Source organism: Zonotrichia leucophrys, chromosome 27 (assembly GCF_028769735.1).
Source record: "Zonotrichia leucophrys gambelii isolate GWCS_2022_RI chromosome 27, RI_Zleu_2.0, whole genome shotgun sequence".
Taxonomy (NCBI): domain Eukaryota; kingdom Metazoa; phylum Chordata; class Aves; order Passeriformes; family Passerellidae; genus Zonotrichia; species Zonotrichia leucophrys.
The window spans coordinates 1583146-1600663 of NC_088196.1; the positions used below are offsets into that span (position 1 = coordinate 1583146).

At 47.5% G+C, this 17518-nt stretch overlaps 1 protein-coding gene across 3 annotated transcripts in view; it reads left to right on the forward strand.

The window, feature by feature from the left end:
* Window positions 1-16234, forward strand: part of MAP3K14 (mitogen-activated protein kinase kinase kinase 14) — a 30600-nt gene extending 14366 nt beyond the window's left edge. For 2 of the 3 annotated variants that reach the window (XM_064733651.1, XM_064733652.1), the window contains exons 7-16: window positions 1210-1339; window positions 2463-2594; window positions 3012-3116; window positions 4549-4712; window positions 5718-5868; window positions 6418-6768; window positions 8257-8363; window positions 9553-9697; window positions 10618-10718; window positions 13401-15708. In XM_064733651.1, coding sequence (XP_064589721.1) covers window positions 1210-1339; window positions 2463-2594; window positions 3012-3116; window positions 4549-4712; window positions 5718-5868; window positions 6418-6768; window positions 8257-8363; window positions 9553-9697; window positions 10618-10718; window positions 13401-13565 — 1551 coding nt within the window. In that variant the 3' untranslated portion in view covers window positions 13566-15708. The other variant, XR_010442900.1, reaches the window with a different exon arrangement.
* Window positions 16235-17518: the final 1284 nt, after the last annotated feature.

Consider the following 17518-nt stretch of genomic DNA (forward strand, 5'->3'; position numbering starts at 1 on the left):
AAAATATTATGTGCAAAAAGAACCATAACTTTCATTTTCCAGTTTAAAATGTTCATTTTCCCCCCGTTTACACTGGGCCCAGCTTGCTGTGCTCCCTGTGGAAAGATGTAAGAGGCAAGACAAGTCAGTGTTTGTATTTATTTAACCATTTCATAACCATTCAATTGTCAGCTATAGAAACAAACATCTCTCAAGCATGCAGAAAATTAATTCCTGTTCCGCATCCTCACAGTTCAGGTGTGAAATCTTGTGGTGACACAACCAGATTGTTTCCTGTCAGTGTGTAGCTATTTAAATGCATTATCCATTTGGCAAATCCACAGTCTTGGGAGGAATAGCTGTTCCTTGTGGGGTGTATTTTCAGGAAGGAAGATGGTTGTGCTGAAAAGGGAAACATGAAAGTAGGAGAAGCTGAAGTCTTTCAAAATGTCATTTCCCCCCACCTAATTACTGATGGATAAATGATGCTCTTTATATCAGAAATGCATCTTCTTAGATCACACTCTGAAAGCAGAGAGTTCTAACATGCAAATTTAACACTTCTCTATGCTCTATTTAATTTTCCATGAATAACTGTCTGCAGTTCCTGTGACAGGAGGCCTCTACCTCACCTTATTCACCAGACTTGGTGCTGGAAGCACCTGCTCTCCAAATTCTTGAGATGAAAGCAAACCAGCTATAGCTGGATTGCTGACAGAGAAGAAACATGATGCATCTTTTTCCCACCAGAATCTTCATGACTCATGTTTTCCTTCTGGACTTCAGCAAATTCTTTAGTTTTATTTAGTTTGGCTCAACTTATTGAATAAAGTTTTTCTTTAACCATTTGCAGCATGAGCACCACCTAACAAGGTGATGGATGTATTTTGTATTCCCTCCTGTTTTGGGGGAGTTGAATTTTTGCCAAGTTTTGCACCATCCCCAGGGTTGTTTTTTTTCCCTCAGTTATCAACATTATCTTTTTACTGAGACAAAAATTACCTTCCTACCTGTAATCTGGAGTTATTACAAGCTGCCATCTCTTGTGATGAATTTTCACTTCCCTTAAACATTGAGGGTTCATCATCCCGAGCGTTCCCACTTCTATTCGAGGTCACAGAATTAAGTTTGGAAAAGACCACCAGGCCCAGTTAACCCATGTCTGCTGTCCCACAGCCCCCAGAGAGGGACAGCTGTGTGAGGATGGCTCAGCTTTCCCTGTTGCTGCAGGTGCAGCTGGAACATTTCCGTGCCGAGGAGCTGACGACGTGCGCGGCCGTGAGCAGCCCCAGCGTGGTGCCCCTGTACGGGGCTGTCAAGGAGGGTCCCTGGGTCACCATCTTCATGAAGCTCATGGAGGGTGAGCAGGGCACCACAGCAGTGCCCAGTGCACATTGATCTCCTTTTCTTCCTGCCCAAATATGAATCTGTTAGATCCTCAGTGCATCCAGGGTATTCGTGGTGTGAATTCCCCAGTGGGTTGGGGTGGGTGTGGGTAATCCCTGCTGTGGGGGGAGTGGTTCCCAGTCCTGCCTTATTCCAGTTCAAGGTGTCTCTTTCACACAGCTGGGGCTGGTTTGTGCTTCCTGGTGGTTTGCAGGACACCAGTGGGGCTCACTGCCCTGGCTGCCTTGATGATTCCATTGCCTGGTGCTCTTTTTCTGGCCAGAACCATGGAAAACAGGCTGTGAACCATGGGAACCCAGTGGGTTGGGATGGGTGTGTGTAAACCCTGCAGTGGGCTTGCTGTGATACCCAGTCCTGCCTTATTCCAGTCTCTTTTTCACAGTAAGATACATTTGAAGCTGGTTTGTGTTTCCTGGTGGTTTTCAGGACACCAGTGGGGCTCATTGCCCTGTTGTCTAAGCAAATCTCAATGATTCCATTGCCTGGTGCTCTTTTTCTGGCCAGAACCATGGAAAACAGGCTGTGAACCATGGGAACCCAGTGGGTTGGAATGGGTGTGTGTAAACCCTGCAGTGGGCTTGCTGTGGGGACAATGATTCCCAGTCCTGCCTTATTCCAGTTCAAGGTGTCTCTTTCACACATTTGGGGCTGGTTTGTGTTTCCTGGTGGTTTGCAGGACACCACTGGGGCTCATTGCCCTGTTGTCTAAGCAAACCTCAATTATTCCATTGCCTGGTGCTCTTTTTCTGGCCAGAACCATGGAAAACAGGCTGTGAAGAGTCAGTGGTGGTCAGTAACACCTGGAAATGCCTGTTCTGATCACAGAGCATTTGCCTTTGCTCCAAAGCAGCACTGTTAAATTGACACTAAGAAAAAAAACACATATAAACAAGGCCTGTTCTGTGAGCAGCAAAAACCCTGGGTATTAACAAAAGGAACTGAGCCATGTGTGGAAGATAAGTGCTGTCAGACCTGGAAAATCTCATTTTTTCAATGGAAACCACCAGGAATGCTAATGATGATGCTGGGGAGAATTTAAACAGAAGATAACATGGACTCCCTGGATTCCTTTTTAGGTGGCTCATTAGGGCAGCTCATTAAACAGAGTGGCTGCCTGCCCGAGGACAGAGCCCTCAGCTACCTGGGCCAGGTCTTAGAGGGTCTGGAGTATCTTCATGCTCAAAACATTCTCCATGGAGATGTCAAAGGTAGGAAAGTGTTTGAAGTACCTTGTTCTTCCCTTTTCTTAGAAGAGGCAAACTGCTTGGAGATTAAATTATTAATTCATTACTTACTTAAGTTATGGGATCTACTTACTAGATTTTCAGATCTATGTTTGATATTAGAGTTTCCCTTGGTTCTAGACTGCTGGCAATATCATATTTGTCACCTCCTCTTGTCACCCCATGGGTCTGCCAAGGTGCTTGGCACCACCACTGGGCTACAAGAATCTCCAGGGCAGGTAATTGGTAGTTTATAAATGATAATTACAGCTCTGTGCTTGCTTAAGCCAGTGACTGGAGAAATTAATCCTTTGGGCTTAGAAAACTGTAGTTGTGTGTGCTTTTTAGTGTTTTTCCCATCTCCTGATGCAGAGGACACTAATGGAACCCTTCTCTTGGCAGCTGAGAACGTGCTGCTGTCAGCAGATGGGAGCAGGGCCCTCCTGTGTGACTTTGGCCACTCTGCTCACCTGCACCCAGATGGGCTGGGAAAGTGCTTGGTCACAGGTGAGGCTTTGCTGCTGCTCTTCTGAGGAATTGCCCTTCTGACTCATCCTCATGAACATTTACATGTGGCTGATTTGCAAGCAGCTGCTGAGGTGTCTCATTTATTGGTATTACTGTGACAGCCAAAATGACCTGAAATTTGGGAGGTGATGGTCTTTGTCTCCCAGGCTAGAAGGGTTTTTGTAAGATTGTCAGCATGCTGCATTCAGTGTTTTGTCCCTGCAAGAAACCACACTGAAACTTTAAAATCCTACTCAAACTTGTATAAACTCACTAAATAGTGGGAAAGAGTCCTGACCTCCACTAAAGAAAATTCCTTTTTGTTTCCAATTAAACTTAACCATGCTTCTTCATGCAGCTGTTGAAAGAGAAGGGTTTATTTTCTAAAGTCAAGCTCATTTTGCCTCTCAGATTTGCTTGCAAGGGAAGTTTAATCCCTATTCTGTGTATAAGGGATGGCTCTGAGAGGGAACAGCTGATTTGCAAGCAACTGCTCATGGTGTCTCATTTATTGGTATTACTGTGAGGCATCCCACTGACAGCCAAAATGACCTGAAATTTGGGAGGTGATGGTCCTTATCTCCCAGGCTAGAAAGGTTTTTGTAAGATTATGTCAGTGTGCTGCTTTAAGTGTTTTGTCCCTGCAAGAAACCACACTGAAACTTTAAAATCCTACTCAAACGTGTTGTGTAACCTCACTAAATAGTGAGGAAGAGTCCTGATCTCCACTAAAGAAAATTCCTTTTTTTTGGCCAATTAAGCTTAACCATGCTTCTTCATGCAGCTGTTGAAAGAGAAGGGTGTTTTCTAAAGTCAAGCTCATGTTTTGCCTCCTAAATTTGCTTGCAAGGGAAGTTTAATCCCTATTCTGTGTATAAGGGATGGCTCTGAGAGGGAACAGCTTCTGAGAACACAATGCTGCTTTTTGGGTTAAGGTGGAGTCTTTCCACTATGGAGAAAAGCTGGGAGAGCTCAGATTGTTCAGCCTGGAGAAGAGAAGGCTCAGAGAGAGCCCCTTCCAGTGCCTAAAGGCGTTCCCAGAGTGCTGAGAGGGACTTGGGACAATGGCCTGGAAGGACAGGGCAAGAGGAATGGATTCCCACTGCCAGGGGGAAGGGTCAGATGGGATATTGGGAATTAGGAATCCACAGGGTGCCCAGAGCAGCTGGGGCAGCCTCTGGATCCCTGGCAGTGCCCAAGGCCAGGTTGGACAGGGCTTGGAGCCACCTGGGACAGTGAAAAGTGTCCCTGCCATGGCTGGGGTGGCACTGAATGAACTTTGAGTCCCTTCCCACCCAAACCACTCCATCCTACAAAGCTGCCATGTCTCACTTCAGCTGAAAAGAGAGGGATTCTGCCTCAGGCCCCCTCCCAGTGGCACTGGAGCATTTCTCTTGCCTGCCTGCACTGAGTTTCCTCCTGGCTGCTTTAGGGAACTACGTGCCTGGCACAGAGACCCACATGGCCCCCGAGGTGGTGATGGGGAAGCGCTGTGACTCCAAGGTGGACGTGTGGAGCAGCTGCTGCATGATGCTGCACATGCTCAATGGCTGCCACCCCTGGACCCAGTACTACAACCACCCTCTGTGCCTCAAGGTGAGTGACCCAACCTCTGTGCAGGTGAGCTGCCTGAGCTTGTCACTGCTGGCCAGGGAGCATTCACCTCAGGGTGGATGGCTGGGAGCCAGCTCAGCATCTGACAGCATTGGGAAGCATGAAAGTTTGACAAGGAAGTCTCACAGGTGCTTAGCAGCAAGATTTTGAAATGTAGGAATAGAGATGGAAGCAAGTTTTGATATAGAAGAAAAGAATTACTGGATACCCTTTGCCTTCTTGGTTATGTTAGTTAGAAGGGGTTTTTATGGCTTAGAGCAAAGGATAAACCCACCTCAAACAAGATGTTTTTATCAAGCAGGAAGATAACACAGGCAACCAAGTAAGTAGAAAAAAGGTCTCAGAATTTTCCACTGCAAGAAAAACAACTTCTAGCTTAAACTGTAATGTACTAACTTTGAGTGATTGGAGAACAGTTAACATGAATATGGTAATTACAGTAGTTATGATGGGCTAGAGATAAAAGTTAAGGTATAGATTGGTTTCTGCTTTATTAAGATGCTCAGCAAAGAAAAATATATAATGCATTGCAACCAAAAGAAAAGTATAGAATGCATTGTAACCTAAACTAAGGGTCTCTGGAGCTGACAGCTGTAGGCACAGCTCTGTCACCCAGGTCCCTGGACTGCTGTAACCTCTTGGATGGAATAAACTGCATTTTGTACACAATAAACTGCATTTTGGCTGCAATAAACTGCATTTTGGAGAGCTCCTGGAGTCTCTGATTCAGGCTCTTACATGACAGGATACCAGCCTTGCTCTGGGAGCTGAGCATTCCCTGTGCTTGCTCTGCTTGGGTTGTTCTTCCATGCCCTGCTCATGACTTGGGTGTGCCTTTTGAGCCATTCAGCTGTAATAAAATTACTGTTCAGCTCTCACTTAATGCTTTCATTTCAGTTGGAAACACTGTCAGGGTGGGAAGAACCTTCCTGAAATCAAATTAAGCCTCTCTGGTGTAACCTCTTTCACTTCCTGTTTGTTACACAGATCGCTAAAGAGCCGCCTCCTGTGAGGGAAATTCCACCTTCCTGCAACCCTCTCACTGCTGAGATTATAAAGCTGGGGCTGGAGAAGGAGCCTCTGCACAGGGCATCTGCATCAGAGCTCAAAACTAAAACCAGCGTGGCACTTGAGGAAGGTAGAAATGTGCTGATGTAACTGATGCAGCTGAACCTTTGTATTCCCACTGGTGCTGCTCCTTTTGGGAGGGCCAGTCAGTTTTATTGTCCACTATATCATTTGCACAGCATTGATGCATTTTTTGGGTTGATGGCTTCTGCCTGCAGCCTGTTTGTCACCCAAATAAATGATAATTTCCTGTGTGCTGTCACATGCTCTTCTTCCTTCTCTGCTGAAGGAGGGGAGAGCTCTCTGTGGGTTTGTTGAGGGCTCCTGTCAGCTGAAGCATCAGCTGCACAACTGCAAGCAGGATTTACTGCATCCTTAGCTGTAACTCATACTTGTGGTTCAGTTTTACCCCTGACACATCACTAATTTATTTCAACTTAATCCTGCTGAGTGGTTCTGTAATACAGCAAGAATTTGTGGAGGTGATCTGGTTTTATCTTATAAAGAAGCTGGGCATTTTACAGCAAATACACTTCAAAAATTCTTACAGGAAAGGAAAACTTTTACCTCTTTTATTGCTTTATTTGATAATGCTTGTATTTTTTTTTTCTTTTTGTAGTGGGAGGTGTGAGAAGCCCCTGGAAAGGTGAATACAGAGAGCCCAGACATTTCTCTTTGAACAAAGAAAACAGTGCACAAACATCCCTGTCCCCCACAGTGAGCCCAGTTTCTGAGATTGCTTCTGACCCAAAACTGTCAGTCAAAGTTTCCTGTGGCAGCTCAGTCCTCCCACCTCCATCTCTGGAGCAAACAGAGGAGGCTGAGGGACCCCACTGGAATGAGGACAAGGAGTTACCTGAAACCTGTGATCCCCCACCCCTCTCCTCAACCCCTCTGCCCCTGAAGAGCTGCAGCCACGTGGAAAGAGCCACAACCATTTCAGAGCAAGAACTTCAGCAGCTGGAAATTGGTGAGCACTGGGCTGGGGGAGGAATTCAGCTCTTTTTGCTTGAGAGCAGGATAAAAATACAGCTGCTTTCTCTTGGCTTGTTGACAGTTATTTTTGGGTTTTCAGCTTGGATGTCATTTTGCTCATAGTTCCTTTCTCGTTACACAAATTGCTCAACCTTCCTTCAAGCTACCAAAACTAATAGTTCTGAACCAATTAAATGTGCCACAAAGGGAGTGAACAGAATTTCCTTCCTCCTCAACAGGGGGGAACCTTCTGAGAGAGGTGCAGGAACCTCTTGGAAAGCAGCCTGTTTCACACTTGTGCTTGTTTGCACTGTGTAAACAGTGTCAGAATTCCAATTTCAGCTCCAATTTTGGGTTCAAACTTTTTTTTTTTTTGTTAATTGAGGTAAGCCAGGATAAAAATAAAGAAATAGCAGATGTCAAGCAAAGCAGTGCAGTTAAAACCAGCCTGCAACTGTTTAGTTCTGGGTGCTGGAAAACCTACAGCCATCAGCCAAGGAATTTGGTTACAACAGCAAACCAGAGTTTGAAAACCAGCAGTGTGGAAATCAGTGATTTGTCCACTTCCATTTCCCCAATACAACTCTACATTTCACTTTGTTTTCTCCCATATTTTCCAGTCTTTTTGAGTGAATTGAAAGAAAATAGGTAGAGAGTGGTTTGAATTGTAACTGTGTCAGAAAACTGGGGAATTTTAGGGGTTGGTGATGAGCAGCTTCTTTCTCAAATGGCTTTGGGTCTCAGCAGCATTGTAAGAGCTGGTTATGTATGGGATATCTGGATTTTATCAGGGATATTTGCAGTATTTAAATTCAGTGTGGAAACCAGTGATTTGTCCAGTTCCATTTCCCCAATACAACTCTACATTTCACTTTTTTTCTCCCATATCTTCTAGTCTTTTTGAATTAATTGAAATAAATTAGGAAGAGAATGGTTTGAATCGTAACTGTGTCAGAAACCTGAGGAATTTTAGGGGTTGCTGATGGGCAGCTTCTTTCTCAAATGGCTTTGGGCCTCAGCAGCATTGTAAGAGCAGGTTATGTATGGGATGTCTGGATTTTATCAGGAATATTTGCAGTATTTGTAAGTACTTGTATCCAGATAAGGGAGTACAAACCTCCAGATACTTGTGAGAGCTGAGTGCATGAGTTTGGCTTTTCCCTGATAATGTGGATAGATCTAAAGTGGCATCTCACAGGAGACATAAAGGCAAGAACTGATGATTTTGGGGTGTTATTTTGCATGTTGTTGCACAATCCATCCCCTCTTGGCTCAGTTTCCCTGTGTCACAGTGTCCTGTGCATGGCAGAGTTGTGTGTTGGGCTCTGCTGGCTCCCAAATGAAATAAATATTAAATATTGCTGAAGAAGCTTTGGGTATTAATGGCAGAACTGTGATTAGAGCAGGGGAGGCATGGAGGGAAACACTGGAAATGTCTCCCTGAAACACTGGAAATGTCTCCCTTCTCTTCCTTTTGCTGCAGAACTGTTTCTGAACAGCCTTTCCCAGCCTTACTCTCTGGAAGAGCAGGAGCAAATGCTTTCCTGCCTCAGCATTGACAGCCCCTTTGTGTCAGATGCCAGTGAGAAGGTGAGTGGGGATGGCTGGGGGGTGGCTGCCTGTCCCCCTTGGCAAAACTGGGACCTGTGACCCATGAAAATCTGCTTTCTGACACCGAGTTTGCTGGGAAGAAAGCTTTGCTCATGCCCAGTGGGGTGTTGGGGGTTGTAGCCGTGCTTTGGTTCCCTGTCCAGCATGGATCCTGTCCTCCAGAGGTTCTCCTGTGCTGTATCCTCACCTGAAGCTTCAAGAGTGTGGATACAGAAAATCTCAGCAGCCTCAGCCCTGCCTGTGCAGGGGAAGGAGCTGGGGAAGCAGTGATGGAAGCAGGAGCTGCACCCAGCAGCTGTGCAGGGTCCTCTTCCTGGCCATGGTTTAGGGAAAGGCCAGGAGAGTGAGACAGGAAAAAAGACCCAAATCTTGGATATTCGTTCGCAGATCTATTTTCCATGAACTTATTTTAACCCATTGATAGTAATGAATGCATAATCCTGGTTATTTACCAATTTCAATTAGATTGAAATTAGCTCTCTGTGGTGGCGAATATCAGTGAGGAACACTGAACAGGCCTTGTTGGACCAGGAAAGGACAAAAGTCCTTTAATCACAGTTTTCAAAGACATTCAGTCCCCAATTTGTGCAGGAGCCAGTTCTGATTGGGAGCAGCTTTGTGTCCTATTTCTGTCTCTCTTCTCAGTGTTCCAGTGCTTTTTGAGGAGGACTGAGGGAGTTGTGCACAGCTCAGCTGTTGGCACACACAGTGTGCAGTGTGGGATCTGACTCTGCTTGGTTTTTCCCTCTAACACCTACACCATACCTGTAACTTGGTTCTGACTGGTTCAGACTGGTGTCAGATTGACTGGGACAATACAGCAGTGCAGCAGCATAGGGCCTATGGCTGGTTTTGTACAGTGAATTGTTTTTCCTGCGTGTTTCTAATGTCAGTAAGTGAGAAATATTTTAACTGATGTTTAATTCTCCTTCCAGTCAGTACAACCCCCCTTTTCTCACTCAGCTTTTCAGCTCATTATTGATTTAACTATTGGGAATATCTGATAATATCTATAATATCTGTTGCACTGCAATCCCACATGCCACATAAATGTTGACTAATCCCTGTGCATTTCCACCTTTTTCCTCCTGACCTTATTTTAATGCTCATCTCCTGCCGGCTCATTTTCTTTCAGAACCTTAAACAAAACTTGTGCTTCTTCCTGCAGAACTCCATGAAGGCTTCTCAGAGCTTGAGGGACACCATGAGCTCGGGGATCCATTCCTGGAACAGCCAGGCCGAGGGGCAGAGCTGCAGCTGGAACAACCTGCTGAGCCGCAGCCGGCACACGGACACCCCCAGCTGCTTCAACGGTGGGGCTGCCTCCCACAGCAGGGAGAAATGGCCAGAAATCACTTCCTCACTGCCTACACAAGCTGGAGATGGAGTTTTTAAACTCATTTTGTCCTTCAGTTGCTGTGCCAGCACAGATCCACCTAAAAATGGGTGTGAGGAGATCCAGTCTGGCTCAGTCACAGATGGGTGTGACCGTGTTCACTGGGGTCTGAGGATGAGGGAAGAGATGAGGATCTGACTCCATGTTTCAGAAGGCTGGATTTATTATTTTATTATATATATGTTATATTAAAACTATACTAAAAGAATAGGAGAAAGGATTTCATCAGAAGGCTGGCTAAGAATAGAAAAAGAAAGAATGATAACAAAGGTTTGTGTCTCAGACAGAGTCCGAGCCAGCTGACTGTGATTGGCCATTAATTAGAAACAACCACATGAGACCAATCCCAGATGCCCCTGTTGCATTCCACAGCAGCAGATAACCATTGTTTACATTTTGTTCCTGAGGCCTCTCAGCTTCTCAGGAGAAAAAATCCTAAGGAAAGGATTTTTCATAAAAGATGTCTGTGAGAGATGGGTCTGTGCAGTAAAATCCAGGGAAGTTTCTGAGCACACACACAGAGCCTGTGTGCCCTGGTTCATGCAGCCTCCATGTGCAAGGAATGTTTTATAACCACAAATATCCACCCAGAATTTTGAGGGCATATTGTGCAAATTAATCAATCCCTTCAGCTGCTTTCTTGCTAAATGCAGCTCTGCTCTGTGAGTCATTGCTGTCTGCAGCAAGCTCCATGCTCAGCAAAAGACCTACATAAATGAAATCCTTAATGACAAAAATGAGCTTTTCCCCATGTGTGTGCCTTGTCAGTCAGCTTTGCTGTGGGCTGTGAGGTCCTTGTGGCTCAGAAGAACTCAAAGAACCTCTTGTGCATTCCAGGAGTGAAAATCCAGATCCAGTTGCTAAGTGGAGAAAATTTGCACATCAGAGATTTCCACAGGACAAAGGTGGGAGACATTGCCACGGGGATCAGCAGCCAGGTGAGACACAGACTGCAGCTCAGTGCATCATTTGAGGAATGATTTCTTCCCTCATAACCCCTGAATGTCAGAGAGACCCAGGAGTGGTTCAGGGGTCCTTAGGACAGCTTTAGAAGCACAATCTCAGTGCTGCTGCTGTGAGTGTGGTACCAGAGGATGTTTTCTGAATCACAGAATCATTAAGGTTGGAAAAGACCTCCAAGATCATCAAGTCCAACCTTTGACCAAATCCCACCAGGCCCACTAAACCATATTTCCAAGTGCCACATCCACTCATTTTCTGAACCTTTTCAGGGTTGGTGATTCCAGCACTGCCCTGGACAGCCTGTTCCAATGCTTGTCCACTCTTGCAGTGAAGAAATTTTCCCTAATATCCAGCCTAAACCTGGTACCAAACCTGAATTGTGAGCCAGTGCCAGTTGTCAGAGTGAGCACAGGGATCTTAGAATATAGATATTCTGTGCTGCAGCTTAAAAAATCCTTCTCCTCAATTATAAACTCTTTCCCCTCTCCCTGAAGAATCATATATAGATTTTTCATCATGAGCAGTAGCATCAGCTCAGGGAGATGAGCTCTGTTTGGCTGGGGTGCTTCCAGCTTGTTCTGTTGGAGATGTTGGCACACTCCTGTGAACCTCACTGTGGGCTGCTTTGGCTGTTCCTGAAAGAAACTCTGGAGAGTCTGTGGGACTGTGACTCATCTCAGTGTAAAATGGGATCTGAAAGATCTCACTGTAAAATGGGATCATCTCTGGGCACCAATCTAGAAAATGTTCCAGTGGTGCTGGTTCTCTCTAGACTCTGTTCTTGTGGACATCACAGAGCAAAATACCTGCAGAGGAGCTCAGGTGCCCAAACATGGGCAGCTCCTGATCCCCCAGCCATGGCCCAGAGCTCAGGGAGGCACTTTGGTGTGGGGGTACCAGTTGTTGGTTTCTCTGGGTCTGGATTGAAGGCACTTGAGACAGTAATTCATGTTCAGACTCAGGTGTTTGTTATTTCTTATCAGTAAAACAGTCTCACTACTGTGAGTTCTGCAGCAAGGCACAAAATGGCCAACAATCTCTTGTTCCAAGGTCTTTTAAGACTAAACTGTCCAATTAAGAACTGACACCTAGATTATTTCCATTTTTAACCCAATAACTGTTCCCAATGTGAGCTTTTCTGCCCAATTACAAAATGCCACCCAAACCCATGAAGAAGAAACCCAGGATGACACCCTGTGCCCTCCATCTTGCTTCCATCCACTACACACTAAAAATCCCAAAACCTCAATTTCTCACCAAGTGATGGACTTACACTACTCTCTATAATCCATTTCACACTTTTGTGGATTCCAGTCTAGCTTGAAGTCTGGGAAACTTTCTCCATGAATGAGGGTCAAAGTCAGAGCTCCCCATGTGTGTCGGTGTTCACAGGGGTCTGAGGGTGAGGGAAGAGACGAGGATCTGACTCCATGTTTCAGAAGGCTGATTTATTATTTTATTATAAATATTATATTAAAACTATACTAAAAGAATAGAAGAAAGGATTTCATCAAAGGCTAGCTAAGCTAAGAACAGAAAAGGAGGGAATGATAAAGGCTTGTGACTGACTGAGACAGTCTGGACAGCTGGGCTGTGATTGGCCATTAATTAGAAACAACCACATGAGACCAATCCCAGATGCACCTGTTGCATTCCACAGCAGCAGATAACCATTGTTTACATTTTGTTCCTCAGCTTCTCAGGAGAAAAAAATCCCAAGGAAAGGATTTTTTCATAAAACGTCTGTGACACCGTGGGGGTCAGGACATAAGAAATATTCCCAGTGCCCTGGATTTCCATACTTTGGCAGCAGGGTGGGCACTGCCCAGTCCAGTTCTGAGGTGTTTTGTTATGAGTGGAGCTCAGGATGTTCCTGCCAAGCACAAGCCCCTCCCTGAGAGCTGCTCCTGCCTTGGGAAAAGCTGGGTGTGATGGAGGGGCATAGGAGAATTGGGGGTAGGAGGGTCAGGATGGACGGAGATGAGAGATCTCTGCAGCCAGGCTGTGGAATTTGGGGTTTATTGCAAAGGGCCTGGGTGCAGGGCCCTGCTGGGAGCTGCAGCCACAGCTCAGAGCAGGCTGAGAGAAGAGAGGGGGAGAGAGGATGAGAGGGTGAGAGAGTAAAAGGCAAGAGCTAAGAGACAAGAGGTAAGAGTAAGAGCTAAGACCATACAAAAGTAAGTAAGTGAGCGAGGTTCCCGTTCCAATACAATAAATCATCTTCTGTATTGAATATTCTAATTCTCACTAACCAAACCAGTACAAGATACAAATCCTATAGCATTTCCATACAGCCTATAAGAATTACTACATTACCATCCTGTGTTACATTTTAAACCCTACAAACTCCTCTTTGGGCCCCTTCTGCCAAGCTGGCAGGGTCTGCTCGGACTCTTTGACATGCCTGCTTGCAGAGGGTGTTATTTCATCAAAAGGGGATCACCTTCAGCCAGCCACACCATTGTTTTCCAGTTGTTCAGTAACTGAGGGATCTCAAAGCTTGCTTTCATTTCAATCTCACTTATAGTTTCTATATTCTCAAAATCTTTTGCCAGACAATCATATTTGTAAGGCTTTCCTGGTTCATCTTCCCCAACAGAGGGGTGTGATGGAGGGCACTGGAAGTGGCACTGAGCTCTGTGTGTTCTGCTCCCCAGATCCCCGTGCCTGCCTTCAGCCTGGTGACCAAGGAGGGGCAGCCTGTGCACTACAACATGGAGGTGCCTGACTCTGGCATCGAGCTGCAGTGCACCCTGGCCCCCGACTGCAGCGTGGGCTGGGCCTGGCGCGTCAAGCACGGCCAGCTGGAGAACAGGCCCTGAGGCCCTGCCTGCTCTGGAGCTTTGCACCTTGTGAAAGGAGGGATTGCAGAAGCTTCTGACCTCCCCTGCCGTGGAGCACCAAGTGCAGTGGCTGCTGGTTGTGCTGCAGCAGGATCACAGCTCGCTGCCCTCGCTGCTGTTGGCTGCTCTGATCCACTTCCAAGACGTGTCCTGAGCTTAGACATTCCCCAGGACAGTGGGAATTCCTTGTTTTGGGTGTGTTAGAGCTTGAGAATGGTAGGTGGAGATTCCTCACTTTTCAGAGGAAGGAGGTTGTGCTGTTCAGGAGAGCAGGGCCACGAGAACTCTGCTCCTGCTCCAAGGTGAGGTCGGTCGTGGCTGGGCTTGCCCAGAGGAGGAGCTTGGGTGCCCTCAGTGTTGTGCCAAGGGGAGCTGGCTGACTTCCTTCCAGCTGGAGGAAAAAACATTTCTGTAGGCTCTGGGGAGCATCATCTCCACCTCAAGCCTTTAGCATGGGGAGGATCCACAGCAGTCACTGGCTGGCTCTTGGTTTCACCTCCCACCCTTCCCCGCGGTCGCTTCATTCTTGAATGAGAAAAGAACTTTGTTCCCAGAAAGAGCTTTGCTTGCAGCTCCCACCTGCAGGGCTCAGAGGAGCTGCTGCTCTCTCTGGTGTCCCTGGCAGGCAGGGCAGGAGAAGGGTACAGAATTCCATGGAGGGGTTGTTCCTCCATCCTGTTCCCACCTCTGAGGTGGGACTTCAGATGTGCTGTTAAGGGACATCAGCTCTGTCAGCTGTGACAGGGCTGAATTTTATTGCAGAGTTTATAAAAATCTCCCTCCCAGCTCCCAGTCCAGCCCAGTGCCCCAGTTCTGTGAGCTCAGTTTGGCTTCCCACTCCTCCCTCACTTCAGCCTGGGTTCACTGAGTGGGACGGGCAGCTGGGCCTGCAATGCCTTAAGCTTTAAACTGGTTTTTTTTACTGATTTATGAATGTTTGGAACACACTGAAACCTCACAGGTTAATTCAGGTGGGTGGGTGTTGTTCACCCTTCTCCACCCCAGAACAGATCCCAGGGGAGGTGTGAGCTCCCAGTGTGTTTGCTCAGGGCTGTGCTGTTCCAGGCCTGGCACACCTGGAAATCACAATCCCTCCCTCTGGCTGTGCCTCTCCCAGAGCTCTGAGGCTGCAGCTCCCAAATCCAAGGTGGGCTCTGCCAGGTCTGTGCTGCTCTGGGAGACACCATGGGGCAGCAAAGTGTTCCCAAGGGAAGTTCACTCAGAAAATAGCTGGGAAAAGCAGAACTCTGAGCCTCCCTTTTTGGGGAGCAGCACTCCTTAAACAAGGGATGCTCCTTCCCTTTGGTCTCCCAGAGCATGGGCTGGTTTTGCTCCACCAGACAGTGACATCCCTGATCAGAAAACTCAAGTTTGTAATAAGAAAGTGGAACTCATGAAGAAAAATGAAACCTGTCACCACTTTGGGTATCATTTTTATAGCACTTTTTGTTCTAAAGCACTTAATACGTTGTCCAAAATAGGCACCTAATTATATCTACTATGCCACATTCAGAGTCTTTTCAGTAAATAATTAACACATTATGCACATGTCTTCCAGGAGGGAGTGGGGAAGGGGGGGTTGGCTCCATTTCTTTTTTCAGATGCCATAAATTACTCAAGAGTTTAAGCTCTGGAGCAGGAGGGATCAAAGGAGGGATCCTCTTCCAGGACTCCCAAGCACAGGTTCAGTGGATCCCTGGATCCTTTCCTGAGCTTGCTCCAAGGGGACAGGAGGAAAACCTGGTTGTTTTGTGAGTGTGTGGTGGTGTGTCAGTCCCAAAGCATGGTGGGTTCCATCCCAAAGGCTGCACCTTGTGCCTCTGTCACCTGGGGGGTGCTCCCATGTCCTGGTGTCCAGTTCCATGCCTGGGCATTGGGAGTGAGCCCTGGAGCAGCAGGGAGGGAACAGCAGGACTGCCTGCAGGACTCCTGGGCTCTGCATCTGCAGCATTAACCTGAACTCAGCCACTGCACAGGGCAGGGAACCCTCCTGGGCCTGGGATGTCCTCACAGGGCCCAGGCAGATGTCTGTGATCCCAGACCAATGGAGATCTCCTGGCCCATGGACATGTTCATGTTCCCAGACCAATGGAGATCCCCAGGCCCATGCAGATGTCTGTGTTCCCAGGCCCATGGACATGTTCATGTTCCCTGGCCCATGGAGATCCCCAGGCCCATGGAGATGTCCATGTTCCCAGGTCCATGGAGATCTCCTGGTCCATGGAGATATTTGTGTTCCAGGAGATCTCCTGGCCCATGGAGATGTCTGTGTTTCCCTGGCCCATGGACATGTCCATGTTCCCAGACCAATGGAGATCCCCAGGTCCATGGAGATATCTGTGTTCCTAAGCCCATGGAGATCTCCTGGCCCATGGAGATCTTCTGGCCCATGGAGATGTTCCCAGGTCCATGGAGATCTCCTGGCCCATGGAGATGTCTGTGTTCCCCAGGCTCATGGTGCTCTCCTGGCCCATGGAGATCCCCAGGCCCATGGAGATGTTCATGTTCCCAGGTCCATGGAGATCTCCTGGCCCATGGAGATGTCCATGTTCCCCAGTCCCCTCATAGCAGCATTAGCCAGGATTCCCCTGTTTGTTTGTCCCAAGCCTCCAGCCCTGTTTTGCTGCCACACAAGTGCCCAGTGAGGCTGCAGGTCCAGCTGGCCGGTCCTGCTATCAGGAGGGATGTGTGTACTCCCTGCCTGGGGACCAAACACCGGTGCTTCATCCTGAGTCCCTGGGCTGATCTCCGGGTGTTTACAGGTCCATGAGCTGTCCCTGGCTCTCTCCTGCTGCCAGGACAGTTTCCTCTTCCCTTGCCTTGTCACTTTGCTGTGACAGGCACAAACAAGCTGGCCTCCAGATGAAGGCAATACTGACAGCAGAAAGTCGGGAAAGATTTGCATTTTCCTTGTTCTGTCAGGTTTCATAACGAGTGTTTAGGACAGAACCCCAGCTCAGGGTGGGGAGGACAAGTAGGAGTGATAAACACAGATGGCTCTTGTTGTGCAGCTCCTTCTGGAAGTCTGGAAAAATCGCTGCTGGTGAGCTGAGGATCTCCTCATTGAGATGGGCAGTGGGGGAAGGTGCTGGAATGAGGAGCTTGTATGGAATGAATGACACTTTATGAAACTGTGATTTCTTGAAGTTAACGTTTTTGACCTGCATTTTCACAGGAAGAAAAAAATAAAGCTAAAAAAAAAAAAGAAGAGTTTGTTTGTTGTCGTTGCTGGTGGTTTGATGTGTTGTCCCAGACAACAAGATGGTGATGCTGAATGAGAATTTTCCAGGAAGAGGAGCCTGCTCTGAATGAACTCTGCTGTATAACTTGGGTTTGGGGGATTCAGGAGAAGTCAGGGAGGAGGCTTGGGCACTGCCCAGGGAATGGTGCCAGCCCTGAGGCTGCCAGAGCTCCAGGAGGGTTTGGACAGCACTGCCAGGGATGCCCAGGGTGAGATTGCTGGGGTGTCTGCAGGGTAGGAATTGGACTGGATGATCCTTGGGGGTCTAGGTCTAGGATTCTGTGATTTTTGGGGCTGAAGAGGCAGCACTGACTTTGATGGATCCCAGGCTTTGCTGAGCAGCCTGGCATCTCTCTCCTCCCAAGCAGACAGTCCCTTGTCCTCCCTCTGTCCCTCTGTAGGGGATTTGCTGCCCTGGGAGCTGCTCAGCCTTGCCTTGGGAGCACAGGGGTGAGGCAGGCAGAGCTCTGGGGATCCCCCACATCTCCCAGTGCTGCAGCCCCTCTGTTTGTCTGCACGGAGCTGAATCCTTCCCCAGCAGGCTGGGGAGGGGCTGTGGCCAGGCTGCTGAGTGAGGACACTCACCCTGACACACATTTTTTGTGCTGTCACGCACCCACATGTCTGTGCTGTGAACAGACCTCAGAGCTGTTGAACTCAAAAAAAAAAAAAAAAAATTAAATGGAAGGTG